Here is a 27729-nt window from a genome sequence, read left to right on the forward strand (position 1 = left end):
AGAATCTGACCATGTCCACGCAACTGCGCAAGCGCTCTTCCTAATAAGGCAAGCCGTTTGAACAGCATGGCAACACAGCTGGCTGTCGTCGAGTCGAGATCACAAAAAAACCCACAATGAAGGTGGATGGGTGCGGAGGATTTTTGACATCGTTTCCATTGAAAAAAAAAAAATCTTCATTCGTTGCACCCATGTAATGCAACATCCAAATACACGCTCAGTGTTTGTAAAATGGTTAAGTTGATGACAGAGTTGATTGACAATTACAGAATCTGAAGATTAAATCAAATAACTAATCATGCATTCATTAGGGGGGAGCGGGGGGTGTCAAATGCTCGCCAGACCCAAACCTCAGGCCAGGGAAACGATGAAAAGTGGAACGGCTTGCCATAAAATGGTGTAAATGACGTAATCCCCTCTCGCAAACAGTGCCAGCTGGTCCAGCATACAAATGCTTGACTCGAGTCTGAACTTGTGGTGGACTGCTTAGCCAGAGGAGACTGGAGTGGTCAACTCGAAGAAAAAAAAAAAACAGAAACAGAAAGAATAGGTCATATTTAACCAATCTTTTATGCACTCCGGTCCCACACCTGTAAGTGAAAGGTAAAAAAGCAAATAGAACCAAAATTGTTTTGCTCATTTTTTATTATTACTTCATAAAATATACACAAATACTGTTGTAAATAAAGTTAAAGTGTGTTAAAGAACTGTACAAGATATCAGTACACAATACAGAAAGTGAATCCTCGTCCCCCTATCCGTTCCTGACCCATAATATTTTCTAGCCCTGTCCCACCCCATGGCCCCTTGGTAACATTGCTACTGGGTCCTTTACACAGCCTGCTGACATGGCACGGTATGAACGAACGATCGTGCTGTGTGACTGCACAACAGTCTCAGCATCCATGCATAACCACAGGCGTTCATCAACACATCAGTCAAGAGGCCATCCATCCAGGCAGATACATTGATGTCTGACTAAAATCACAGTCTAAAAAAAGTAAACCAATGACAACAAAGAACATATCCAGGAGCAAAATGACCAAATCAAGATCCTTGAAAATTAGGGTGTAACCCGTCCGTCCCCCCCGGCCATTCAGCGGCCAGTGTCATACGAACACGGGTCCATCATTGGGTGTAGCCCCTAGACATTTGAGACGAACAGGAAAACAACACGTTGTGAATATGGCAACCGTGGCTGCAGAGATTAACAATGCCCAATCACTGATGCAACCTCTCCCACACACTCACACCCCCCACAACTTCAACTGAGCAGGCCGTTCCATTGAGGAATAGCTTCAGTCACATACAGCTGTAACGCAGAACAGGGAACAGAAAACCAGGTACACAGCAGCTCTGACTAATGACCCAGTAGACAATGCAACACATTTGAGTCCCACTCAAATTTAGTACTTTTTAATATATATATATATAATATTTATATGTGTATATATATATTTCATAAATCTCTGATCCCACCCCAGGGTTTTAAGCATTTTTAGTTTTTCTACATTACACCTTGAAACAACCAACGACATTTGGCTTTATACAGAAAAAAATTACAGTGACGTAAAAAAAAAGGTAAAGTAATGTCATTCTACTTCATGCCCCTCCCCTCCCACCAGATCTCCAGAAGAAAAACACAATTAAAAAGTAAAAAAACAGAAGAAAAGAAAAAAATGTTGACAATAAGAACAATCATAGGAATTCTAGTTGGCCGTGGTTCTTTTCCTTTCCGCTTTCCTTTTCGCAGTTTCTGGTCAAATACATTGACATAGGTCAAAGGTCACATGACATGTCCACCCTGTCAGCAAAGGACTGGAGTCCTGGAATGGTGTGGCACCTCATCGGCAACGTAAAAACATTTGATGATGATATCTCCACCGCTGAGTGGCTGGCGTTTTATATTTGAATTAAAAAAAATGATGGGAAACGGGCTCAAGTGAGGATTTTAGGAATAATAATAATATAAAAAAGGATGACAACAATGAAGCATAGCCGTATCCTTTACCATCTAAAATCTCTGGGTCGGATGTCAGCTTGTCGTCAACTTGGTCAGGAAAAAGTTCGCGATCACATCAAACAGTGAATATGACGAGTAAGACATTGGCCATAGAAAAGGGCAAAAGATCTGAACCTGTGTCTCTCCACATTCCCCTGGTCCGCTAAGGATCCCCAATGCTAGTCATCACTTTCCTTGGCTTTCTGTCATCTTTCCAACCCCCTCCTCCTCTCATTACTCTTAGTATTACCTCTCCGTTTCTCTCTTGAATTCCACTTCTCCAATAAAACCACAAGGACATAACAAACCGCCCGTCTTCTTCTTAAGAGCAAAAAAGGACATCTTTTGGCTGCCCTTCCACCGATAATGGATTAAAAACAACATGTAGTTAAAGCACTACCAGAATGAAGACAGGTACCATGAGCGTTTTTTTTTTCGGTGTGCAAAATTACACTTGTGAAAGACTAACATGTTGACTCTCTGCACAGATCGGAATATGCACATGCTAACAGCTACATTCTCCATAAGGAACAATAAGGACCACATGCCTCAGCATAGCCAAGACTTCCGGGTCTCCCAATGACAATGACATACTGGGAGAGAAGGGACTGAGGCCCTGTTGGCATGAGGACACATACTACCATGGAGTTCAGATAATGGGTAACAATGCAGGATATGACGGTCTTCAGAGTGAGGAGAGGTGAGGAAAAAAAAAAACAATGTTTTGCTTTCTTTCCTCGGAATGAGTTTTGGTTGACAATGAGTGAAGATCCAAACTTCTGCTAAAAACATACCCATCCATTCATCCATCCATCCATCCATCCATCCATCCATCCCCTTTCTCCCCAGTCCATGCCTTCCGTGTCCATCTCTTGGTCTCACTGGCAACATTTAAAAACAAACAAACAAAACCAAAAGAATCTGGAGCAAGGAGTGTCACCTGATGCCCTGTAAAATAAAGGTTTAGCCATTATTGCTCAGTATTTCAGAAATCCAGCTGCAATTTTAACACATTTGGATTGGGAACAAGGTCTCATGTCTCGGGGTGGTATAACAATGGAGGCTGAAATGGGATTTTAACCCATAGTGTCCTAAAGCAACATACAGTATACGCTGCATTCAGGTTCTTGAGATTTGATTTGAACTGTTTTATCAAAAATGTGGATAAATTAGAGCTGAATGAACACATTCAGTGCAGAATGAAGGTTCTAGCTTTTAAATGCATCTTATTTCATGTTTTTATGTGCTTCTGAGGCTGAGATATTTAGGTTTAAATAGGGAGAGGGCACCTTTTCCCAAAAAGGGCTTAGGCTAAAATGGGTTAAAAAGTGGGTGGATGCAAAAAGGTCTTACCAGTCAGTATTCAGTGTGCATGGAGCTGAGGGACTTTCACTTTCCTAGGTGCTCGAACGGCATGCTGACCTGTAGGGTGCAATGTCAAAAAAGTGAAAGCGTTAAACTCATTTCAGATTGATTTCAAAAGGTCAGACTATTCTAGTTCTCCAAATTATGAGTGTGAATTTCTACAAGGAAACCGAGCTATTGCAGGGTTTATGAGAAGACAGGATGGAAGAGAAGCATGTCTGAAGATTCTAAATCATCCAGATCATGTTTTCTGAAGAGTTTTTCCGTAAGCTACTGGACTTCTTTTCTTTGACATACAGTTGCTTTCAGATGAAGCTTCATGTTTCAAGCAGTCCAGAGAAGTCCATTTGCTTACAGATAAACTGCTAGAATAGAGGAGATGAAACCATTGGCTGAATTAAGAGCAACATGGCCAATCCATCCATATTTCAAATGTAAAACGATCACCCAGGCAACAGTTCTGATGGGCCTAAAGAGGGCACTCACCTGTGACGTGGAAATGCGAGACTGGTCATGACGGGCAGTGAGGTCAGACGAAGACACGTTGGCAGGTGCTCCTCGGTGGAGACGCATACTGACTTTCCTTTCCCGCTCCGCACGAGAGATAGCGCGAGGCGATGTGTTCCCTGAAGAGGTGAGGGGGAGAGAAAGAAAAATCATTGAGGGTATGCACTCAAAAAATGCTCTTCAATATGTTTGACAAGTGGACTGAACAGAATACACACATCATGATACAATCCGCACAGTTAAAATCCTTTATGCTCCATTGTTTGATAGCTGTAGAATAAGATTTTTCTATACATTTTCCTATGCCCATCGACAAAGCAGCAAAAAAATGAATGGAAGTCTGCAGCATCATTTTTGTTTAATCGTACTGCACTTGACAACTTTTTCTCAGTAGAAGGGAACTGCAATGTGCCCACCGACATACTGATTTGTTATGAAAGTACACACATCTTGAGAGCCTTACCAGACTGCTGGACTCGTGAGGCGGGGTTGGAGATGGCCTGTTCGGGCCCGTTTCTGACCCGGTTGGGGGCCGAGGGGTTGGGGCCGGGCGGATGGCCTCTTGCAGCCGATCCCCGTGGACCTCCACCGATTCTCTCGTCACGCTCCTCACCTCCCCTCCTCTCCCGATCGCCCTCCTCAGCTGTTCTGCTGGCACCCTAGAAGTGATGTATGAAGAAGAGGAGATGCGGTCACAGCTCGAACTATGGTAGCACCTTACGTCACTTACTTATAACAAATACACAGTAGACTTCTCACCAACACAATACATGGTAAAAAGGTAAAATAAATTAAATAAATTATTAGCAGAAGTCCGTAATGATAGGAAAACAAGAGAACTTTTCATTTCAAATAATGAATTGCTGATGCATGGCAGGTGCACTGCTTACTCAGAGAAGTAAGGTGAGAGGTAGAGTTTATTTATATTTCCCCTCCCTGACTATTACCTGTGTTACATGTGTCTTGAAATGTTCATGTCCATGTGGGCATTATGTGTATTTATGTAAGCTACTTGACACCTTAATTTCCCCCCGGGATCAATAAAGTCACTCTACTCTACTCTAGGTAGTTTGAGGGCATCAGTGGTACTTACAAACTTAAGCATGTTCCAGTCAAAGACATAGTCGTAAGAGAAGCCTTGTCTGTGGAACAGATTTCTGAAGAGCTGACGAAGGTACGAGTAGTCTGGTTTGTCGTCAAAGCGCAAGGAGCGACAGAAATTCAGGTAGGTAGAAAACTCAGCTGAAAACACAAACAACCAACCAAACAGTTCAAGGATTAATGCAAGTCAAAGTACAACTGTTCCCACAATGGTGCTCACAGTATCAGTGCATAAGAGGTGACCCATTTTTTTTCTCTTTTTTTTAACCCAGTCACAGACAGCATTCCGTCCAGTTCAAGTGCTTGACCCTGAAGCCAAAATGTGAGAGAACTTTTAAGACAGAAGACAACTTTCCTTACCATACACTTTGCTGACATTCAACTTATCACCTGTCAAATCCCAAATAGTCAATCCTTATCTCATCAGTCAATGGGCCAATAACAATATTTTTCTTCCCTTAGGGGTTGATGAGAAGGAGAAAGCTAGTTTATTTTGTTTTTTAAAACTAAGGGGGTGTGGGCAGGCTTATGATAACGTCAAGGGGGCGCTGGCAGACCTATGATGCGGTCAAGAGGGTCTTTGTTAAAAAAGGTTGAGAATCACTGGTCTATCCAGTGAGTATTCAGTGGCCTTTAAAGGTACACTGTAAGATTTTTAGTTGTTTATTTCCAGAATTCATGCTGCCCATTCACTAATGTTACCTTTTTCATGAATATTTACCACCACCATCAAATTCTAAGAATTCATTATGACTGGAAAAATTGCACTTTCCATACATTAAAAGGGGGATCTTCTCCATGGTGCGCCATTTTGCATTTCCAGAAATAGCCATTTTTAGCTGCAAAAATGACTGTACTTGGGCCATACTAGAAAATATTAGTTTATTACTTAGTAAACGTTCATGAAAAGATCAAATTTGGCAATAGGCAGCCCAGTTTCAATGAGAAGCATAGTTGCAGTATCTTTTTTGACCATTTCCTGCACAGTGTACCTTAAGATACTCTTGAAACCTTATATGTTGAAGGTGTGAAGCAGGCCAACACTCACACTACTGCTCACTGGAAATTCAAAATGACCCATATCGGTCAAGGCAAGAACTGTATTGGAATTATAATGGTCGTACCAGGTTCACACAGCAAGCTGCACAATCAGATTACAAAATTACAAATTACAAATGAGTGTCTATTTATTAGAACAACAAGCAACAGTGTTCTAGTAATAGCTTGAAAAGCTCACCAATGACCTACCGATAATAAAAATCCCACCATACGTCAGTATGGTCATGATAACACAGCATCAACACAACAAGGGCAAGACCATAACTTGACGAGTTTTAGAATAAGACGTTTTAGTGTAAAGCTTGATATCAAAGATGCATGTGAGTGACCCTTGCCTAAAAACCTCAAAACCCATTTGGACCCATTAGCCAACTGGCACAGAACCGATTTCCTGACAGTAGTCTGGGTAGAATGTGGGCAATGTTTTATATAACTAGCATGGTCTTGCCATACGTAAGCTCCAGTCAAAGAAATGTTTCTTCCATGTCTGGGCCAGGTGTCTAGGGAGGGCTTTAGTCTTGTCACCAGACAACTGGAGTGTGAAGGCCACACATTTCAAAATCTCAGATTTCTTCTCTCCAACCATCGTTATCGCTTTTCAATGAAATGACCAAATGTTAGCATCTGGGTAAAATGATAAGTACGTTACAAATTTCAACGGAGTTCAACCCTTCAATTGACGATTGTTCCGTTCCAGATCCTCTGTACAAATTAAATGAGTATGCTGGTATGATGAGAGCAGACTAGCATAGAGACAGCTTCCCTTTTATTTTCAATAAGCACCAAACTATGGGGTGCAAACTCTGGATGAGCGGTGGGGATAATGACTGCACCATTTCCACTTTCATTACCTGACTAATCACCAACTGGGCTTATTTTAATATGAGAGCCATAATTTCCAAATGTATACTTTCAACCATTCAAAAAAAACATTACCATTTCAAATCCCATTAAAAACCTCTTACTTGTTTCCAAAACTTTTGCAAATCGCAATTCGTATTAGGCGCATTTTCTTTCAGCCATGGCAAGACCATTACAGTAGACTGAGAATTTCTCCAATTTCTCCAATAGCTCAGCCTATTTATAGCATGCAACAAAGCAGTCAGGTACACACAGAACAAAAATAGACAACAACAGACGTCTAAACCAGTAGCCTGGTTCTGGCACACACAAACCACAGCACATGTTCCCTTCCCTGCTCATAATTAACACATTTTATGCATGTTTCTGCGATCTGCAGCTGGCATGTTTGAGCTTGACGGTGGTTGCTAAAGGCTCGTTCGGTCTGGCCCTCAGGGTTTGGGTGACAAATTGCTTAACACTCCCTGCTGCATTCCACACATCAGTCTCAGAAAACGAACATTGACACTGACACCCCTCCACAACCACCACGTCACATCACTTCCAACATGTAAAACAGACAAATTGCAAGTCAGACACCAGTCCATATTGCCCATCCATGCATGACAACACATGACAGCAGTAAACAAAGCTTTGGGGAACTCACATGGGTAGCCCTTGCACAGCACCTCGATGGGCGTGGACATCTTCTTCTCGCTGATGCGCTCGTACTTCTGCCTCTTGGTGGCAGCCTTCAGGCCCTGCCAGGGCAGAGAGCCCAGGTTGAAGTACATCAACACGTAGCCCAGAGACTCCAGGTCATCACGCCGGGACTGCTCTGTAATGGACCAGGACCAGGACCAGGACCACCCACGCACACGCACACGCACGCACGCGCGCACGCACGCGCGCACGCGCACACGCACACGCACACGCACACGCACACGCACACGCACACGCACACGCGCACACACACACACACACACACACACACACACACACACACACACACACACACACACACACACACACACACACAGCATTAGGCCTCTTTTAGATACACCGTCCAGTCGGGTGTGTGTTTCTATAATGCACACTAAATAACAGAGTTTGGCCTTACGCAATGACTTCACAGAAGAGGAAGACCATATAACTCAGTTAAGAACACTTCGGAGAGCGAGAGAGAGAGGCTGGCTATGTTGTGCTTCCATTGACATGGTTCGCCCAACGTGAAAAGCGCCCTTGTAGCCAGACTAACTACGTCACAGCCAGACATGAGCAATTGAGTAAAGGCTTTTAATGTAGGTCCTGCTTACATGTACACAGGGCAAGTAAATGGTGGTGCTTTATTAAGTCCGAATTGTGCTTACCATTGGCTGAAGTTCTACATAAAAGCTACTGGTCAAGATGTCGAGTGGTAGCTGCTGGTATGGAGGCAGTGCCTACTAGAGCATTCAGATGCAGCCTTGTAGTACTCAGTGAAGACACCAATGCTGGAAGGACACTCTGGCAGGGCTTAGGCCTATACTTCTGAACTGTTTTTTGACGCCTGTGTGTGTGTGTTTGAGTATCAATGCCTGCACACAACATCTCTAGTCTGAAAGTTCCAATTTGAAAGACGGACAACATACTGTAGGCATATATAAAGTCATTGTTTCATTACAAAACCTGTGCGGTGTTTTTGCTGTTGTAAGTAACGAAAAAAGTACCATTCAGGATCAATTTGGCACCGAATTTGGTATCAAATGAAACACCTGCGAACACCTACCGATGCCCAGGTGGGTGTTGATGGAGGCGTAGCGGGCGGTGCCGGTGAGGTTCTTGTTCTCGCGGTAGGGAATGTGCTGGTGGGTGCGGGCGTCGCGGTACTTCTTGGCCAGGCCGAAGTCGATGATGTAGACCAGGTTGCCCTTCTTGCCCAGGCCCATCAGGAAGTTGTCGGGCTTCACGTCTCTGTGGATGAAGTTCTTGGAGTGGATGTACTCGATGCGGCTGATCTGGACAACACAAGGAGTCACGGGGGTTAGAGAGAGACAGACAGACAGACAGCAGCAGTGCATTGCGGTGAAACTGTGGACAGTGTGAGCGAGGGTAAAACATCATCAACATCACAAGACACTGATCCACATGCTGTGACCCATGGAGCACCCGGAGTGAGTTGCTGTGCTGCTGTTACTTAACCAACTGTTGTCATTGTCAAGAGTGTGTCACTAGCACAAGAGGCTGCTCAGGACAAAGACAAATAAAGTGGCACTGGAGTTGAGAGAGAGAGAGAGAGAGAGAGAGAGAGAGAGAGAGAGAGAGAGAGAGAGAGAGAGAGAGAGAGAGAGAGAGAGAGAGAGAGAGAGAGAGAGAGAGAGAGAGAGAGAGAGAGAGAGAAACAGACAAACAGAGAGAGAGGGAGGGGGTGGGGGAGAGCGAGGGACATAGAGTGAGGGAAAGAGAAAGAAATAGACAAGAGAGAGCGCAGAAGAGTGAGAGGGGGGCTAAAAAAACCTAAACCAAGCCACTAAGAGGTCTATTGTACCATCTGGTCGGCCAGCAGCAGCACGGTCTTCAGGCTGAACTTGCGGGAGCAGAAGTTGAAGAGGTCCTCCAGGCTAGGGCCCAGCAGCTCCATCACCATCACGTTATAGTCGCCCTCCGCACCACACCACTTGATGGACGGGATGCCCACTGCAGAGACAGAGGAAAGGTGGGGAGCGAGAGATAGAAAGAGAAGGGGAGAGACAGAGAGAGGGGCATGGAGAAGACAGAGACATAAGTTCATTTATGCTTTTATGCTACCACAGTGGTAATGGTCCCACCACTTCATGGGGGGGAGAGAGAGAGAGAGAGAGAGAGAGAGAGAGAGAGAGGTTGATTTTTGCCATAAGGTTCTGTGCAGTGTGCACCATACCACTCCATAGATGGAATGTAATGTCAACTGGGAAAAGGGAGAGGAAGAGAAAGGGAGAAATGGATCACCACACGAGTTGATCCGCTACACTACAGACTGGCAACATACTCTAATCCCAACAGGATAAAGGGTTTTCAGACCAGAATCTACAGTATAATAATCACTTTAACTTTTGATGACACACACGACTGTCAACATTGAAGAACACTGCTTTAAAGCTATAAAGTTATCAGTGTGACTGAGAGCTAATGGCATTATGTGGTGGCCCCAGCTCGTGAGGTCTAATGGATTCTGCTTCAGTGTTCTTTTATCCAATCACTGGAAAAATCATCCCAACATTATTACTAAACCATTACATAATCACCATTAGAGTTTATGTACAAACAACTTCACAATTTGAAAAACAAACAAACTTAGACTAGACTGATAAAAATAACTTGTTACAATTATAGCAGTCAAGCTATTCCTGCCATCAATGACCCTTCGTACTGCAGCAAACAGGTAAGATCAATACGCTTTTTTTCTGAGCACTAGTCTATGTGGAAGACACTTTGCCATAAACAGAACCCACACAGCCATGCCAGTACAACAGAGGGGTATACTAACAAGCTGGTTCAGGGGTATACTCTAAGAAGCTGGTTCAGGAGTAAACCAGGTTAAGTTAAGGAGGGAAATCATCTAATAGAAGAGACTGGAGTCCTCATTTGAGGGGTATTCTAAGGAAGCTGGTTCAGGAGTAAACTAGGTTAAGTTAAGAGGGAAATCATCTAATAGAAGAGCCTGTCTTAGTATATGCCCCTGAGGTGTGCAGTCGGAGAAGACAGACAGACAGACAGACAGACAGACAGACAGACAGACAGACAGACAGACAGACAGACAGACAGACGGACGGACACCCACCTCCTCCCTGCATCATCTTGTAGAACTTGCTCTCTATGTGGAGCTGAGGGTGCTTCGTCTTCACACATTCCAACTTGATGGCCACCTCCTCTCCCGTGGCAATGTTGGCACCTGGAGGAAGGGAGAAGCACGCTCAACTTGGCGGACACAACATTCAATATTCAAGTCAATATATCACACAATACGTTTTTACAAGCATAATTACTTTTTTTGGCCACAATAAGTTATATTTGCGTGCTTCTTTGTTTTCCTCGTCACTCTCTCTCTCTCTCTCTTGGTGTATTTTTGATTTTCAGTCTGTTTGCCTTATCTATCTAGGCCTATCTATCTATCTATCTATCTATCTATCTATCTATCTATCTATCTATCTATCTATCTATCTATCATCTTCAAAATTAGAAAGGGGGTATTCACATTTTTATTGCCTTTTTTATCCCATTTTTATCCAATTGTCATTATATTATTTGAAAATGACCACGAGAACGTCAATATAACCCTTCATCCCAAAAATGTCTTGGCCAATTTATCGTCCAGCAAAATTTGTTATAGTGTCAGTCCTAAGCTCAACTTGGAGGACAAAAGGCAACTTTGGGTGTGTGCGAGTAAAGAAACAAGTTGAAAGTAGAAAACAAATGTTCTCTCAGTGCGTTGTACAGATGAGTGCAGTATAAGCATTGAGAGTGTGCAGTTTTTTCTCCTACAGTAATGTTGGCGCTTAGCACATCTCACATTTACATTTATGGCAATGTTAAACAAAGCATCTGCAGTAGCAAAGAGGTGAGGTGACGTGCATTTCCATATGATGTGTATGTAGTTTAGGCCGCACTGATAATTCATTTCTGTGCTCCATTGTGTCAGGTGGTACAGGACAGGCCTAAAACCTGAGCATCAGTGAATCCTCTGGGATGAAAGACAGATTTATCAATTACCAGGAAATGCACGTTTATAAACTATCTACATATGGCATTAATCAGTCACAACAACCATATAAAGTAAAATGGGCACTAAGACAAATGGGTATACTCCGTACTGCAGATACTGTACAGCTCCAGGCCACCCTATTAGAATATCGTGAAAAATGTTATCGATTACAGATTTATTGCCCACATTTTGTACTATTCCAATCATTCATTTGTTTATTTTTTACATATTTTGGCAAACAAATGATTGGAATAGTTCAAAATGTGGGAAATAAATCTAATCCATGACAGTTTAACATTATTGATGGAATTATGGAACTTTTTCATGATATTCTAATAAAGTGGCCTGTATATCCACAAAAATAAACAGTAGCGAATGACAAGAAGGCTATTACTCACCCAGGTATATGTCACCGAAAGAGCCACTGCCAATCTTGCGGCCGAGCCGATATTTATTCCCCACTCTGAGCTCCATGGTTGTGCGGGTTTGCTAGGTTGGACAGACAGGAGAGCAACGACAAGGGTCACCGCAAAGCATTCATTGCTGAATAACAGTTCATGGCCTAAAGCAGCCTAATCAGTAATACTGTAGAGAGAATCAAGGCCAAATTGTTTGGGAGAATGATACATACCCTTAGACGAAAGGTCAGCAAAGCTGGACACACAGACACAACTGCAGCTTATCAGCAAGGCCTCATCTACTTATGCATCACTAACACCTTGTCTCTCTCTCTCTCTCCGAGCCTGATCAAATGTTTATCACGTTATGCGGATTACAACTTTGTGCCGTTGCCCTAATAAGGTACTTCAACTGAAAGTTAACAGAAATCGTCAGTGTTTTCTGTCCGACTGAGTGGTGACAGAGAGAGCCGGTCAGCCGATATGGCCAGTAAGCCTATACAGTTAATCTAACTAAAAGCTGGAGGAGGATGAAGCTCTGTACAATCAGGATACTTGATAAAATCAGGGGGACCGTGGGGGAAGTGGGTCTTCACGGGCACGTGATATGGGGAAGGAGTCATCTTTTATTAATCACTATAGCCTACTACACCACGCCACGCTACACCACAAAGCTCAAACCAAAAGCCACGCCACTGCAAAACTAAGCCAAGATTCAGGGCTGTGTGCTCTTCACAGCCACTTTCAAAGTAACTTGGGTCTGTACAAAGCATGGCCTTTGAATGCAACAGGAAAGAGGTGTGATCTTTGCAGCAAATGTCTTACAGTAAAAACAGTTTATTTCGTTCTGAGGATGTGCATGCACCAGTGAGACATCTAACATTCTCCCAGGAAGCTTTCTTGCTATCCTCTGAGTAAAGATTATATTTAGCTGTTATCCATTGACAGACGACAGAATCCATTGATCCTTAAAAGGCTAGACAGATTGACACAAGACAGAATGTTTTAAAGGGGGACAAAATAACCCGACCTTGTCTAGGCCACAATCACTAGCCCGGCCATAAATATTTGGGCTGCAATTTCTCCTCCGGTGACCTGGTCAGGGTTTCAGTACTCGTGCAGGCACAACAAATCCCCTGCGCTCGGAACTCAACAGTATGTTCCATGCCAACAAAACACTCGGTTTTTGTTTTACTTCTTGTCAGTGCAATGATGTTTAAACCCTTATACTATCAAGTCAATACAACTGTGCTGGTACATAGCTCTGATGTCATGATTTTTATGGGTGTTTGGTGTATTCCTATTTCGCAATACTGAAATTGCATCGAGGATCGACAAGCTTGGTTGACCTCATCGTGCAACCATCCATGCACAATTACTAAGGCTACGAGGAAAATGTATTGTCACCCTGCTAACATACAACCATAGACATGCACCAGGAAGTTAAGGATTTAAGTATGTTTGCCCACCTAATGCAATATTCATAAACAATCGCTACTCTTCCCATGCATGCGTTCATGCATTCTGTGCACCGATACGTGTGCTTATGTGCCCCTGCCTTGTTACCAACATCAGAAATGAGACATTTAATCAACGTCAAGTTTACAAGCGACACTGGCTGACATGTTCCATTGGCTTCATAGGAATATCAAGGGCTAGATTCTACAATACGTCATTCTTTTACAACACAGTCTACACTAGACTGGTTGTCCATAGCACTGATCAAATGTAGCCATGGTGGAAGGTAGCCAGCCAACCAGCCAGCTACAATGTAACATTGCCTGGAATTCTCTCCTTGTGACACTGGGTTTGAAACAATGTAACATTTACACGAATTCCAGACAAATGGTGTTTGGACGGTGTATGTCCACTATTTCAAGAGAGACCATTTGGTAGTCTGTTAGCTTGCTAACATTGGAAGAAACACTGTTGTGTTCTGGTTAGGATGCTTGCCTAAGTAGAAACCAACACAGTTTTTAAATAAAATGTCGCCAACGAATGCGGAATAACAGTTCTGGTGTTCATGAAACGAACACAAAATACTTTTTTTTTTCTTGCCGCACCCAAACACTGGGACATAGTACAGGCTATGCTTGTGAGGACAGGCATCTGAAAGCGCCCCCTCCCCCTCTACGATGCTCCGAATACAACACTCCCGTTTGGGCGAAACAAGCTCTTACACCTTTCCCCCCTGGTTTCGGCGGTTTGTTGGCATAATTCTTACCCGATATTGGGCTTATCTGAGAGGTGAGACGGCGGTGGTGCTGAACCAGTGGTTGTCAGTCAGACTGGTCCTTGGGCAGCGAAGGATGGGAGCGGATTCTGACGGAGCTCATACCCCAATTTTCCTCTTGCGTTCTATAGTACGCCCTGTTGATAGTCCCTGAGAAGCTTCTCTGCAAATGCCCGTCTCAGCCTCAGTCTATCTCCCCCTCTCGTTGCTCGCAACGCACCATTGACAACACCGATGATGTCATTCCCAGGATGCCTAAGGCACCCGGATTGCCTTAAAGTCACACTACATGGAATGGAAAACAACAAAAAAATAACTACTGACCGTGGTTTATGGGTAAATATGTTTATAATATGGAAATAGTAGCTTGACTGTATATTTGAAATGTTTTATTCTACAGTGCTTTAAATTACAGTTTGTCATTCCCCTTGCAAATTGCTTGAGCTTATACTGGGGTTTATATCATTGTGATGTTTCTGTTGATTTAAAATACTACAATGGAAACCCTCCACAGCCTATGGTATGCTGTTTTTTCAATTTAATAATGGAACAAGAGACTTTGGTCAGGGAAGGATGAGACCTTCACACTCATGTCATGAAAATGGTGATTCAACAGGACAGCCGCAGGGGTCATAATGTGGATTAGGGCAGACTAATATGCACTTAGCTTACAAAGATGCCCTAAACACAGCTGAAGCCAATTTCAGGGCTTCAGGTCCGCCTGCATGTTTGAAGTCAGGCCAGCAAGCCCAGCACATCTGCTATGACCGTAGTGGCCTTAAGACTGCAGAAGTCATTATTATCTATTTAAAACCCAATCCAGTTAGCCAGTCTTAGGTGTGTGTGTGCTTGGGTGTCATATGGTGGCGGATTCTGTTGTTCCTCGAATGCATGTACAACACAAAACAGAAAGGCGGCATCACAAGCACAACATGCATCATGCTGATGATACAGTAAGTGGAGGGTGATGGATTGTTGGTCGGGTGGCTGTAGAATTTTCTTTTTTTGGTGGTCTTTTTTTGTTTACGACTTCATTGATGACAGGACAGTGTGAGAGGTGGACAGGAAGCGATTCGAATGGGGAGGGATCAGCAAATGACCTGTGCCGGGAATCGAACCCCGGTCGGCCGCATGGCAGACTAGTGCCCTACTGGTTGGCCACGGCAGGGCCAGGCCGTGGATTGTTTAATGGGATTGTTGAGGGAAGAGAGCTGGTAAGGAGGGTTATTGGGTTATGGCAACCATATGGACAGGGCTTTTGTTAGAGACTCACTCACCTGCTGAATCTCTTCCCACAGTCCGTCACTCTCAAATCCTTTCCCTCAGTGACGTGTGAATGAGCAAAAGAGACAACCGGGACAACGTCTTTGCCAATACTTTCATATTTATTATACCTCTTAAATCTGTTTTGTTTTGTTTTTTTTCTTAAATAAAGTTTCTCTTTGTAAAATCTCAAATCAAAACACTTGAAGGAGTGTTAAAAGTCTCTTAACTTAAAACGATAAACAACAACATAACACACAAATATTACAACAGTTCTTAGGCATCTGTAAATATCTTTGCTGCGCTGCTCAGTCTAGTAAGATTTGGCATGGTCTTTCGAGATGCATATGCCTTCTGACGGGTGGATCTGAAAAAAAGGGTTCTTTCAATCATTATTGCAGGTCGGCCAATAAAAAAAGACTACACAGAGTACCCTAAAAAACACTTTAAAATGAAAAACAACAATATTAGTGCCAATGTTCATGAGCACACAACCAGCACATAGCGTACAGAGCACACTGAACAATACAGACATTCTGTAAAGCAGCTTCACAGACAAACATTCAAGGAGACGAAAGTGATGGGTTTTTTTTTTTTTTGCGCAAACACACATTAGAAAAAAAGTCTCACTCCCATGCACACATACACAGACACAGTCTATGCATTTGGTCTCACCCTCCCACACGCACGCACGCTCTCACTCATTCACAACGCAGTGTCCTCGACACAGTACCTGGCCACCTACAGAAAATGCCTCAAACAGCCAACCAATATAATAATAATAATAAGTCAAAAAAAAAAAAAGAATAACTATATTAATGGTGACGATGACCAACGATGACAACTAAGATGATTGAAATAAACAGAGAGGAAATAAAAACAGTAGGAAGTTGGGACTTGACCTGAGCAGTGACGATACTGGGTGTTCACCGCCCAAAATGAAGCAACAACAACAACAACAACAACAACAAATAAGGAACAATCACAATAATACATGGTTTGTCTAATGTGGATTTGAGCAGTGTATTTGCATGTGTTTTGATTCAGTGTCCTGAAGGGACTTAAAAAAAAAAATAAAAAGAAAAAAAAAATAAGAGAAAGAAAAACAAAACAAAATTGCATGTTGCCCTACATCACATACGATGTTCTTTAACACTGTTACAATGACTATCTGTTTTCAAGGCTTTTCTGGATTTGGATGTGCATGTGTAACTCAAATAAGTAAGTCTCCAGCTGAAGGGATCAAGTTCCATTAAGTGCCTCAGGCTAACGGACTTGGACTTTCCAAATGTTCAAGTCTAAGCAGTTTGAAATCTTCATTTGTGAAAGAAGGCCTTGTACTTTTTCTAGAACAGTCCCTGCATTCAGTTACATTACAGGAAAAATGCGTACAAACTTTTTTTTTTCTTTTACTTTGCAGAATTCTGCCACTGGATGAGTTAGGTACATTTTTGTGTCAGTGTTTCTGGTTTTGTGGCTACCCCTAGTGTATGCACGTCTACTTGCATTTCTTCCAGTGTACGTTGAAATTCCTAATGGTGAATGTGTTCATGTGTTGTTTATACGTGCAGTGTGTGTGTGTGTGTGTGTCTTTGTGATGTATGCATGTGGTGTGTGCGTGTGTCTTTGTGTAGATGTATGCATGAGGTGTGTATTTTTGTGTCTGTGAAAGTGCATGCGAGTGAGTGCTTCACCCAGTGTATCAACGGTGTGGTGTGTGTGTGTGTGTGTGTGTGTACGTGTGTGTGTCTTGTCTTGTGAGCACCCCACCACAGCAGGTCACACCTGGCAGTAGTCACCAGGGCTGCTGACGTGATGTGGGTGGTGGTGGTGGCGCGCGCACGCGTGTGTGTGTGTGTATGAGTGTGTCCGTCCCTTAGTCCACTGCCACCACTGCTACTGCTGGGGCACCCAGGGGTCACGACCCCCCCAGAGCCCGCCCCTTCCCGGCTCCACCACCACCCCAGTCCCTGCCCCGATGCCCACTCCGTCGCCCTCCCCTTCCCCAGCCCCGTTGGTGCTCCACTGGGCGAAGATGCCCAGCCCGGACCCCTGTGGCGAGGACACGTCCAGAGGGGAGCCGGCCACGTCCAGGCTCTGCCAGCCGCCGGGGGTGGCGGGACCCGCGCCGCCGCTGCCCACGACACCAGCCTCCGCACCGTTGCTGCTGCCGCCACCGCCAGGCAGAGACCCTCTGCCCCGCTCCCGCTCGCCGCCCGGCTTACGGGCCCCGGCACCGCCACCTCCGGCCACGGCCCCCGCTCCGACCACGACGCCACTGGACCCCGGGGTGCCCGGCGCCGTGGAGCCCGGGGCTACGCCCATGCCCCCTGCCACAGTCACGCCAACGCCAACGCCACTGCCAGCAGCACCACCCGCGCCGCCAGCCGCTGCCACAGCCTGGGAATGTGCGAAGTATCGCGCCACATCCTCTTCACTCACAAACTCGGCCAGGATGGTGGTGTTGCCCAAAACGCACCTGCACAAGGTTGGTTAAAGAGGGAGGCAAACAATGAGCAATATTGATTAGAATAGAAAAGTGATTCGATCTTATAAGTAACTGCATAAGTGCAAACAATATTTAAAACGGCACTAAGCACTAGCAGCACTACTTGACACCTTAAATTTCCCCCCGGAGATCAATAAAGTTACTCTACTCTACTCCAAGTAGGTTATAGTGATCGTGTCTGATTATAATTCATGGAAAAAAAAAGAATTCAGACGCTCCCCTCAAAAAACTTTGTAGGCATTACTTCAGGGGGAAAAAAACAATTTACGGTAGTCTTGCCTTGATCATAATCAACATACTGTAGATTAAATAATGTCATATCATATCATATATAGTGTCACCACAGATCCTAACAGACTGCACAACAGAATGATCTTCCAGCACAATGTATATGCCAATAACACAGCAATGGAGGCTGTCAAGAGAGGGGAACACAGCTAGTGTGTGTGTGTGTGCATGTGTGACGTACATGTGTAGGGTGCTCTGGGCTTTGGTGTGTGCATGTGTGCGTGTGTGTGTGCATGTGTGACGTACATGTGTAGGGTGCTCTGGGCTTTGGTGTGTGCATGTGTGCGTGTGTGTGTGCATGTGTGCGTGTGTGTGTGTCGTACATTGTAGGGTACTCTGGGCTTTGGTGTGTGTGTGTATGTGGTACATTGTAGGGTGCTCTGGGCTTTGGTGCGTGTGTGTGTGTGTGTGTGTGTGACGTACATGTGCAGGGCGCTCTGTGCCTTGGCGGCCTCCTGTGGGGTGCTGTAGCGTATCAGAGCGCTGCCCTGGGTGAGGCCCAGGTGGAAGGTCAGCAGGGGGCCGTGCTGCATGCAGATGGTACGCAGAGTGGAGCCGTCGATCTGGACAGGCATCAGGAGCAAAAAAGATCGTTGTTGGAGAGGCATATGCATTAGTGCAGGGGTGGGGAAGCCGTTTGCGGCCCTTGAGGCCATTTTTCTGGCCCCCAATGTAAATGTAATGTTATGCAGCTTCACATGAAATATATGTGCAATACAATTAAGTTATATTCAGGGAACCTAGAGAAGGTGGGGTCTGTTTTAAAATGGTGGGTGCCTTCAATATAGGCCTAAAATGCAAGGGGAAATGCCGGTTTGTGTTCGTAGTACGGCCCTCGGATGACTTTTACTGCCCTCGGATGAATTTGAGAGTGGCCTTCTCGAATGAAAAAAGGTTTGACTAGTCATGGCACCCCTGCATTTGTGCCATGACTGGTACTGATGATGATGATGAGGGGTGAGGAGGTTTTCAATCGAGGGGCCACTTTCCCTCTTGTAAAGGTGGCCACCTTTACAACAGACCCCACCTTTACTATGTCACCTGAAGATATAACTTAATTGTATTGCAAATGCAATTTCTCAGATTTCTTTACAAAACATGTCGTATTTCATGTGAAACTGCATAGTATCAAAATTATATCGGGGGCCAGATAAGACCCTCGAGACATAGGTTCCCCACCCCTGGCTTAACCCTCTAGCTACCAGAAATGTTATTGAATAGGCCGGAATTCTACCAGGAATTCTAAGGAAAAATTGAAATTTTGGTCATATTTTAAATAATGTCAAATAACTTGAAAAAGAAATGAAAAGTGTCAATTAAAAATTACTTTCATATTAAAGTAGAGAAAACACACTTTGAAATGGTATATCATTTAAGGATAATTAATTGTTCAGTATTCCCATAGAGTGCCTTTGATGTGGATTAAATGATAAAATTGTGATAAAATCCGATATTATCTAGGCCTATCTATCTATATATCTATATATTTAGGCCTATCTATCTATCTATCGATCTATCTATCCATCTATCTATCTATCCTTCCGTCTATCCATCCATCCATCCAGGGTCAAAGTTGAACAATGAACATGTGAGACAACAAATGTTGTTGACCCAAAAGTCCTGTTTTCAAGCGGTATGAACTGAGATAACTGTAATGGACTACACTAGCTAATAATGTTTGAACTAAACCATGCCAAAGACGTGTAAGGATAACCGTAGAAGCGTCCGCGATAGCAGACAGGACATGAATGGAGCTCTAAGGAAGTTTCCCCTCCCAATTTGGCACAGGTAAGACGCGCCAGGCATCACTGACTAATACGGAATTGAAGTGCTATAAACACCACGTTGGTAGGCTATTATTGGAAGTTAGCATTCAACTCAACGTCTTCACGCACATTTTTATGAAGGACAACGTGGAGTATTAACAGTCCTTGACTGCTTTGCCAAAGCTGACACGCAAAATGAGTAGCCTATTGTTCCATGCGCTTCCTTCACACGATGCGCCTGTTACGCAGAGCTGTCGCTGTTCGTTGTTCCAGGAAACTAAGATAGTTGGATACCAACATATGGTTTGACTCTGAAAACACACCGAAGACAGTTTACATTTTTAATATGTAGCGTGTAGACATCGGCTGGACAGTTGTGTTTGCTATTTAGGACCATGGCAGAACTCATCACAGTTGAACACCATCTCATAAGCCTAATAAAACAACATGATCTAAAAATAGCCTAAATAGTCATAAACATGTGCTGTTGACCATGAAAATAGATCGAAGAGGGTTGGAAGTTTTCATATTTAGTGTATATTGGTTGTAGAAACAGAATGGTTGTGTTTGTAGCCATCCAATCTCGGACGGCCGTTATTTGAATTGACGGCAGATTGCCAAATCGCATAAAGCGGCGCATCTCGTAATAAAATCTAAAATACTGAAAAATAATATATTATAAACATATAGTTTTTAAACTGAAAGTATATCGAGGCGGGTCTGTAATATTGAGCTAAAGTGTTTGAAAGCTGGAAAAACGGCATGATGACGGCCGTTCAGCCGTATTTTCATATGAAAATATTCCGGCCGGCTGCGGCCGTTATGGTACAGATCCAGCCGGACGTTCACGGCCGTTACGGTAGCTAGAGGGTTAAGGGCCGAAACACATTTGCTACATAGTGGACATGGTGATTTGATCAAGTGAGAGATGCATCTTGAGCGCTGTTTTCTACACAACAAATCTTTCATACGACTGTCAATGGTGGAAATCAGCAGAATGAACACAATATTCAAATAATTTAGTTGAGAAAAGAAGTAAGATTCAATGCAAGAACCTCTAATCAGTAAAATAGAATATTCATTCACACATTGGCCGCCTCATACCTCTGGTAAGACCTCCGCCGTACAGTGTTGCCAGATGTGTCTGATCAAATCGCGCCCAAAAGGTTCTCAAAAACCGCCAAAATGTGCTAAATTCCTCCCAAATTCAACAAATTACATTGACTTCTATGGGCCCAAAACGTCTGGAAATAAAACCCGCCAAATGGCCAATTTTTCCCGTTTTTACCCGCAGACGCTCATCCCAAGTAGCCCAATTGGGCGGCCACCCGCCCAATCTGGCAACACTGCCGCCGTAGCAGTCATTCATGCTCCCAATGACTGAAACAAATCAAATCCCAACAACCACCAAGGTCACCAGAGATATCATTTCATTGTCATTAACCATTTTCAATGGTACTGAAATGCGCACAGGGAGATGGCCAATATAGCTGTTTATGAGAGAGAGACGTGTTCCCTTTCATGTAGGCGACAGCTGCACATCTGTGTGGCCAACCTTCAGGAGTCATTGGCCTTTACTGCCGCCCGCCCGCGACAAACAAGTTGTAAAAATGAGGTGCACACACAGCCATTCATGAAGCTGAACGTTATTACTGTTGACTTCATGTACCAACCTCGGTCATGTTGTGTGTGTGTGTGTGTGTGTGTGTGTGTTTGTTTTAACGCTACACAAGTCAAAGTTCCATGCCTTCCCCTTCCCTTCCTCCTCACCTGGGGGGTTAGGTTGCTAAGCAGCAGCCAGCAGCTTCCTCTGGGGGCCGTGCCATCACTCCATGCAGAGTCTAGACAGAAGAGAGGAGGGGGGGAAAGAGCATAACAGTGGAGCTAAGTAAGTAAGTAAGTACATTTCACTTATAAAGCACATTTAAAAACAGTAAAACTGAGCAAAGTGTTGTACATTGTCTGACTAAAATGTTAATCAAAACAGTAAAACAGTTCTATTTCGTTCCTTCTGACCGCCAGAGGCGGTGCTTTCAGCACTGAATATTCATCTTACGGATCAGCAGGTCGAGAATTAATATCAACAAAGTAACACGTGACCTGGGTGACGTCACCCGGTGACCCCCGTGTCAGGGGTTAAGACACCGGTGAACCCAGGAAGCGACGTCTTTCATCTTCTCGATTGCAGGTTTCGAGTTGATCGTTTGAGATTTTGGGATTGACCTGACGCTTTGTTCGTTTCGCACCCATAGGGTTGGGGCTGTGGGTTTTCCACCCCCCATGAAACGGCGTTGGTCGCTTTTTCCTTTGAGTATCTCTTTCACATTTACGATGTGTCCGTCTCCGACTGAGTGTTATCCGCTCGGTGGAGGAGGGCTGGCTAGGCTACCTAGCCTGCCTAGCCCCTGGCTCGAGGCACTGTTCTCGCCGACTGGAGGCTAATAACTTGTCCTTTCCCGTGGAAGGTAGGCCGTTTTCTGATCATGTATTAACTGCTACCGCGTTATCTTCAGTGGTGTTTCCCGCAACTGGATTTGACGAGCGGTCTCGTGGCGTGATACGCTTTCGAGTTGGGATTAGGTATTAACGCCTGCCTGCCTATGTTGGCCATCGTTTGGGTAAGTGGACTGTCATTTACTGTTTCGATTTATTTTCGCGGTGTTTCTCGCCGCGGAATGTTACTATTACTGGGCGATTGTTGTGACACTCGACGCGAGCTCAGTTACTTGGGTTCGCGTGCCTGTATTTAGGCTACGTTACGGCTTCATTGTTTGTACAGTGTAGCCTGTCTGTACGGTTGCTCCACGGGCCAGTGTGTTTCGCTGTGCCCTTGCACCGTTGGCGTCACGCTGCTCCAGAGATTCAATCTACAATAAAATCTCTCTGTCTCTGGCTGCACTCTGCTCACCCCGGTTGTTATTCCTGCCGGGTTGTGTTCTTCACTGGTTTATTATTGTCTGTTTTCACCTGGGGTGTCTTCGCCCCAGAAGTGTATATTTGCCTTGCATTTCTATCACTGTGCTACTCCTGTCTGCCCATGATATTGGCTGTGCTTATGGTATGTCCTCTATTGTGAGTCACTGGGTGTACAGCGCCTACCGACTACATTGCAATGTAATGTACTTTACTTTATTTCTTCAGGACATTGCACATGAATGAACGTATACATCCATGTACATATATGTAAATATGGCAGATTGTAGCCCGAGGGCTAATTTCCTAGCCTAATAAACCAGACTAAATGTGGAAATCTAATTTAGTCTGGCCTCGATGCATAATACATCCGAAGATTGTTGATGAGAACAACCTTCCCTCAAAACCCTGCCCGCTTTGATTCAAAACACATCTTTGCGTTGTAATTGGTTTGCCAGATTCATGGCATTCTGGCTTCATTGAATCGTTATGCGAGGCCAGACCCACCCGTAGACAAAACATTTTGCCGTCCAGCGGGTGGCGCTGGTTCACCAGGCTACTAATTTCCATCTGGTGTCCAAAATAGGCCGAATCCAAAATGTTAATGTCCATTGTTATTTGCTTGTCAGCTTGGTGTTGCCGCCTGGCTGCTGGCTCCTGTTGGCTACACTTGGGGCGTCCTCGCCCCTTGTGTTTTATATTTGCAGTATTTGCTGGACATTGTAGTGTCATCTCCTACCTGCTGCCAACTTTTTACCTACTATTGGGGTGCCCTCGCCCTGTGGGTATGTGTTGTTTGTTTGTTCCCTTCTGTGTGTTGCAGTGTTCGCTTCCCGACACGGGACCCTCGTCTTGCCTGATTACTGGGTTTCTTCTTGGCTGCCATTGGATGTCCCAGCCCCCTCTGTGTGGTATTCACCAGTTGGCCTGGAGCTCTTGCATCGGCTACCATGGGTGTCTTCGCCCTGCTGTGTGTATTGCCTTGTTTACCCGTCGGCCCTGACTGTCCGACTGCTGGCTTCCCTCTCGGCTACCACTGGGGTGTCCTCGCCCTGTGTGCCTGCCTGCCTGACTGATGCATTGTCGTCTAGGCCCCTGGGACTGGTGCCTCTCCTGCCTGGAGCTGAGATGCCTGCGGCTGAGGTTGACAGATGTGACCTGTGCTGCTTGCTCAGGTCTGCGTGTGAGAGCACTTACGGCCGGGCTGACGCGATTTGGCCCTCGGCCTACCGTTCCGCTGGCCATGGTGGAGTTGTCGGCCCTGTTTTGCCGACCTGCAACCTCTGACACACGGTGACCGTGTTTTCAAATGTGCCCTGCCTGCTAGCGACCCGGACGGTCGCACGCCGCCGCCACGGCTGTCGCCCTCTGCCGCCACGGCTGTCGCCCACCGCCGCCACGACTGTCGCCCACCGCCGCCACAGCTGTCGCCTGCCGCCGATGCCCGCACCATGCCCTCTGTTCAGGTGACACCGTCACAGCCCAGTTGCATTGCTTGTTGCATTGCATTGGCACTGGGCCCTTTCTGGGTGGGTTGGCCATGGGTGTTTTTCGCCCGATGGCTACATGTGAGTGCCGTACCTGCTACTGCTACAGAGTGGGTTTCTGGCCACAGGTGGCCTCCACCCTGTGGCATGCTTGTTGATGCCATGGCTACTACAGCTGCCACGGCGTGCCGCTGGGCCATACGCACCCTGCCATTCCGGTTTACATGGCTTGCTCGGTTGCTTCGCATGCTTGCACGCTTGCTCTCTTGCGTGGCTGCATGACTTGCATGAGACCGCATGTGTGCTCCCCGCTCCTCTGCTGGTCTCTACCATTCAGCGTCCTGCGACTGTCTGTCGCTCTCCTGGATACCGCCTGCTGTCGGCTGTTTCATCCATTGGCTTCTTGTGGACGCCCGGAGCACCTCAACCGCCATGACTACTACAGTTGCGCGTGTTGCTCCGCTTCATGCCCCTCTGTGTAGCTTGCTTTTCCCTACCTCACGACTGGTTCTAGTCGTTCTCTCCTGGGTTTGGCTGACCGTGGGTGTCTCCACCAGTCAGCTCCCTTGCATGCACCGTTGGCGTTTTCCGCCTGTACGACTGCTGCTGCTCTGGGTGAGTGGTTTCACACCATACCCTGTTTTATGCTCTTTGGCACTCCTGCGGGACTGTCTGGAGTCTGTTGGCCTTGGCCGACTTCACCGTGGAACGTTGTGATTACAGTTGGTGCCTTCGCCTCTTCTGCTGTGGCTTCGGTATGCAAGATATGCTCTGCGTCCTGTTGTCCGCTTTTGCCCACTGTCGTACGTCTGGCATGTCGACGTCCTCCTGACCTGGTTGAGCCTGGGACTCTTTTGCCCCTTGGCTCGCGGAGTGTGCCGTTGGGCTTAAGCCTCTGTGACCGGTGCACGTGTATGTCGGCATTGCTGCCCTGGGTACAGGACCCAGGTGCTTCCTTCATTGTCCTCGACTGTGGCGCGTAGGTCGACTGCTGCACGTCCCCCCCCCGAGCTCTTGGGCTATGCGTGGACTTGCCATGGGCTACTTAAGAGTGCCATTGGTGCCGGCACCACTGCAGCTGCGGCTGCTACTGGTATGTTGGAGCGTTACCGCTCCTTCTCCCATTGTTCTTCATGATTCCCCACTTCATGTGTGGTATATCCGGGGGTCAGGATGCCACTCTGACTGCTACTACTGTACGGGAGTGACCCCACTCCGGGCTCTCCCTTCGAGTTTTCGGTGGCTTACGACTGTTCGCTCTGTTGGCCTCGCTATGGATGGTCTCACATGAGTGCTCTGGGCACCGGTGGGCGTACACGCCCCTACGGCTGTGGATTCTGCATCTGGCTGGTTCAGCTTCATGCTCTGCTGTCTGCTGCAGGAGCATCGCAGTTGGCTTGTCATGGGCATCTGTGCCCTGTGTCGCGCACCTTTCCCGCTGGGCCCGGCTTGTTGACGCTTGGACTGTTTACGCGTCTCTGCTGCAGTGGCTGTACCTACTACTGGTTACCCTGCCTGTCCCGCCTGTCTATACCCATGGCCCCTATGTGGCCTTTACTGGTGTTTGGCTGACCGTGACGCTGTGCGCGATGGGTCGACGATCAGGCATTGGCCGGGCTGCGGGAGGCCTCCATCTATGGCCCTGCCGGGTATTGAACCACTTCTGACCGCCCTCCTTGCCTTGCCGGTCAGGGCGTTGATCTGGCGGGGTGCACTGCCCTGGCCACTTAGACACGTCGCAGATGAGCTCGTCTGCGAGGTCTATGATGCAGCGCTGCGTACTACGTGCATTTGATGTCCCATGTCTTGTTGGCCTTCTCTCGGCCCCCATGGACCGTTTTGGGACGCCCCCTGTGAGTTCTCTCTGACTCCTGGTTGCTGGCATTCGCCTGTCTGGCCTGAGTGCCGGGGCAGAGTCACACAAACCTTGGCCTTGCTGGAAGCAGTCTGCTCTCTTCCGGCGGCCCCTATATGTCCCTTTTGGTCCGTCCGCTTTGGGCAAGCCACGACGCGGCTTTTGTGTCGCACCGGCCGTGCAGCCGATGCTGCATGTGGTTTTGTTTCGCTCACGCTGTTGTTCTCGACCTGGTGCGCTTTGTCCTGTTCTCGACATGCAGACCCCCGGCCTGGTGTCTCTAGGCGTCTATTTCTGCTTATGACCAGCGTACTCGCGGGCATTGGAAGTGGAGGCTCTCCTTCCTTGCTCTCCGCCCCTTCCAGGTGTTGGGCATGCCGACCTCGGCATCCCACGTTGTCCCTCTTGGCCTCCGCTTGCTGAGGCCTCTTTGGGTTGGATATGCCGTTATGGCCCCTGCCAGGTCCTACTGTCGCTGACTGCTCTACATTGCGTCTGGCTACCATGTCCGCCTTCGACCCTGGAGGTGGAACTCGCGTCTGTTCCGCTCTGCCCTTGCGCCGTGGAGTCATGCCCACTGCTGCTGCCCTTGCGCGGTGCGGTCGTGCCCACTGCTGCTGCCCTTGCGCGGTGCGGTCGTTGCCCACTGCTGCTGCTGCCCTGGACGGTTGGTCTGCGGTGGCAGTCCAACACTGCCTGCGACCTGTGGGCCCCCTGATGATGGCCGTACCTTGGATGAATGTAGGGACTGGCCATCCTGATTGCCCTCAGACGCTCTCTGGCCTGTCTTGCGGTCTTGTGTGGAGCGGGCGGCTCATCTATCATGTGCGCCGCCTTGTGTCCTTGCCCTCTCTGGGCCTGTTACTGCGGCTGCTTTCAGAGGCCGACACTTGTCTGATGGGCATGGGAGCAACTTCCTTATGGGCGTCCAGTGCCCTGTTGTTGACCTTTTCCGTGGTTCGCCTCTTCCATTGTGGCTCCTCCCGTTTGTGGCACCGGGTGGTATGGTACCGCTACGGGGTGGCACAGGTGTCCCCGTCAACTGCTATGCTAACTGCTTACTTGCTGCCCCCTATGGTTCTCACTCAGGGAGCCCATGGGCCCTTTGGGCCAGGTTGCACTGGCTTACATGTGGCCGTTGGTACGTGCAAGGACGTGTACGGCACGGCCTCCTCAGCATCAGGCTGCACCATTGCCTGGTTTTCTTAATGTTTCCCCACATGTTACTGTGGTGCTGTCGGTGGCTTCAGGTCTCAGTAGCACTGACGAGGGGTGGGCACTCCTCATGACTTGGTTGGTATTAGTCATCCATGTGCTGAAAGCACCGCCTCTGGTGGTCAGAAGGAACGAAATAGAACGAGGGTTATGTATATAACCACGGTTCTATGAGTTCCGGATGACCGCCAGAGCTTAGCAGTCACTC

General features: G+C 46.5%; 2 protein-coding genes across 3 annotated transcripts in view; both read right to left on the minus strand.

The window, feature by feature from the left end:
• Window positions 1-627: 627 nt before the first annotated feature.
• csnk1e (casein kinase 1, epsilon) lies at window positions 628-14441 on the minus strand. Of its 2 annotated transcripts, XM_063189740.1 has the most exons (11): window positions 14217-14441; window positions 11993-12083; window positions 10674-10784; window positions 9402-9550; window positions 8643-8871; window positions 7542-7712; window positions 4968-5116; window positions 4338-4533; window positions 3854-3993; window positions 3356-3424; window positions 628-2950 (listed from the first exon to the last, which is right to left on the minus strand). In XM_063189740.1, the coding sequence occupies exons 2-10, from the start codon at window positions 12066-12068 to the stop codon at window positions 3392-3394; spliced, it is 1254 nt and encodes a 417-aa protein (XP_063045810.1). In that variant the 5' UTR covers window positions 12069-12083; window positions 14217-14441; the 3' UTR covers window positions 628-2950; window positions 3356-3391. The 2 variants fall into 2 exon arrangements, with proteins under 2 accessions (XP_063045810.1, XP_063045814.1); XM_063189744.1 differs by lacking the exon at window positions 14217-14441 and having other exon boundaries at window positions 10674-10810.
• A 1148-nt stretch (window positions 14442-15589) lies between these two features.
• The window catches only part of LOC134439788 (trinucleotide repeat-containing gene 6B protein-like), a 39317-nt gene continuing 27177 nt past the window's right edge, over window positions 15590-27729 (minus strand). Inside the window, exons 21-23 of the mRNA XM_063189698.1 lie at window positions 21822-21892; window positions 18709-18848; window positions 15590-17967 (exon numbers count right to left, since the gene is read on the minus strand). Of these exons, the coding sequence (XP_063045768.1) occupies window positions 17385-17967; window positions 18709-18848; window positions 21822-21892 (794 nt within the window). The 3' untranslated portion in view covers window positions 15590-17384. The remainder of the gene's footprint in view (window positions 17968-18708; window positions 18849-21821; window positions 21893-27729) is intronic.

This window comes from Engraulis encrasicolus, chromosome 2 (genome assembly GCF_034702125.1).
Source record: "Engraulis encrasicolus isolate BLACKSEA-1 chromosome 2, IST_EnEncr_1.0, whole genome shotgun sequence".
NCBI lineage: Eukaryota > Metazoa > Chordata > Actinopteri > Clupeiformes > Engraulidae > Engraulis > Engraulis encrasicolus.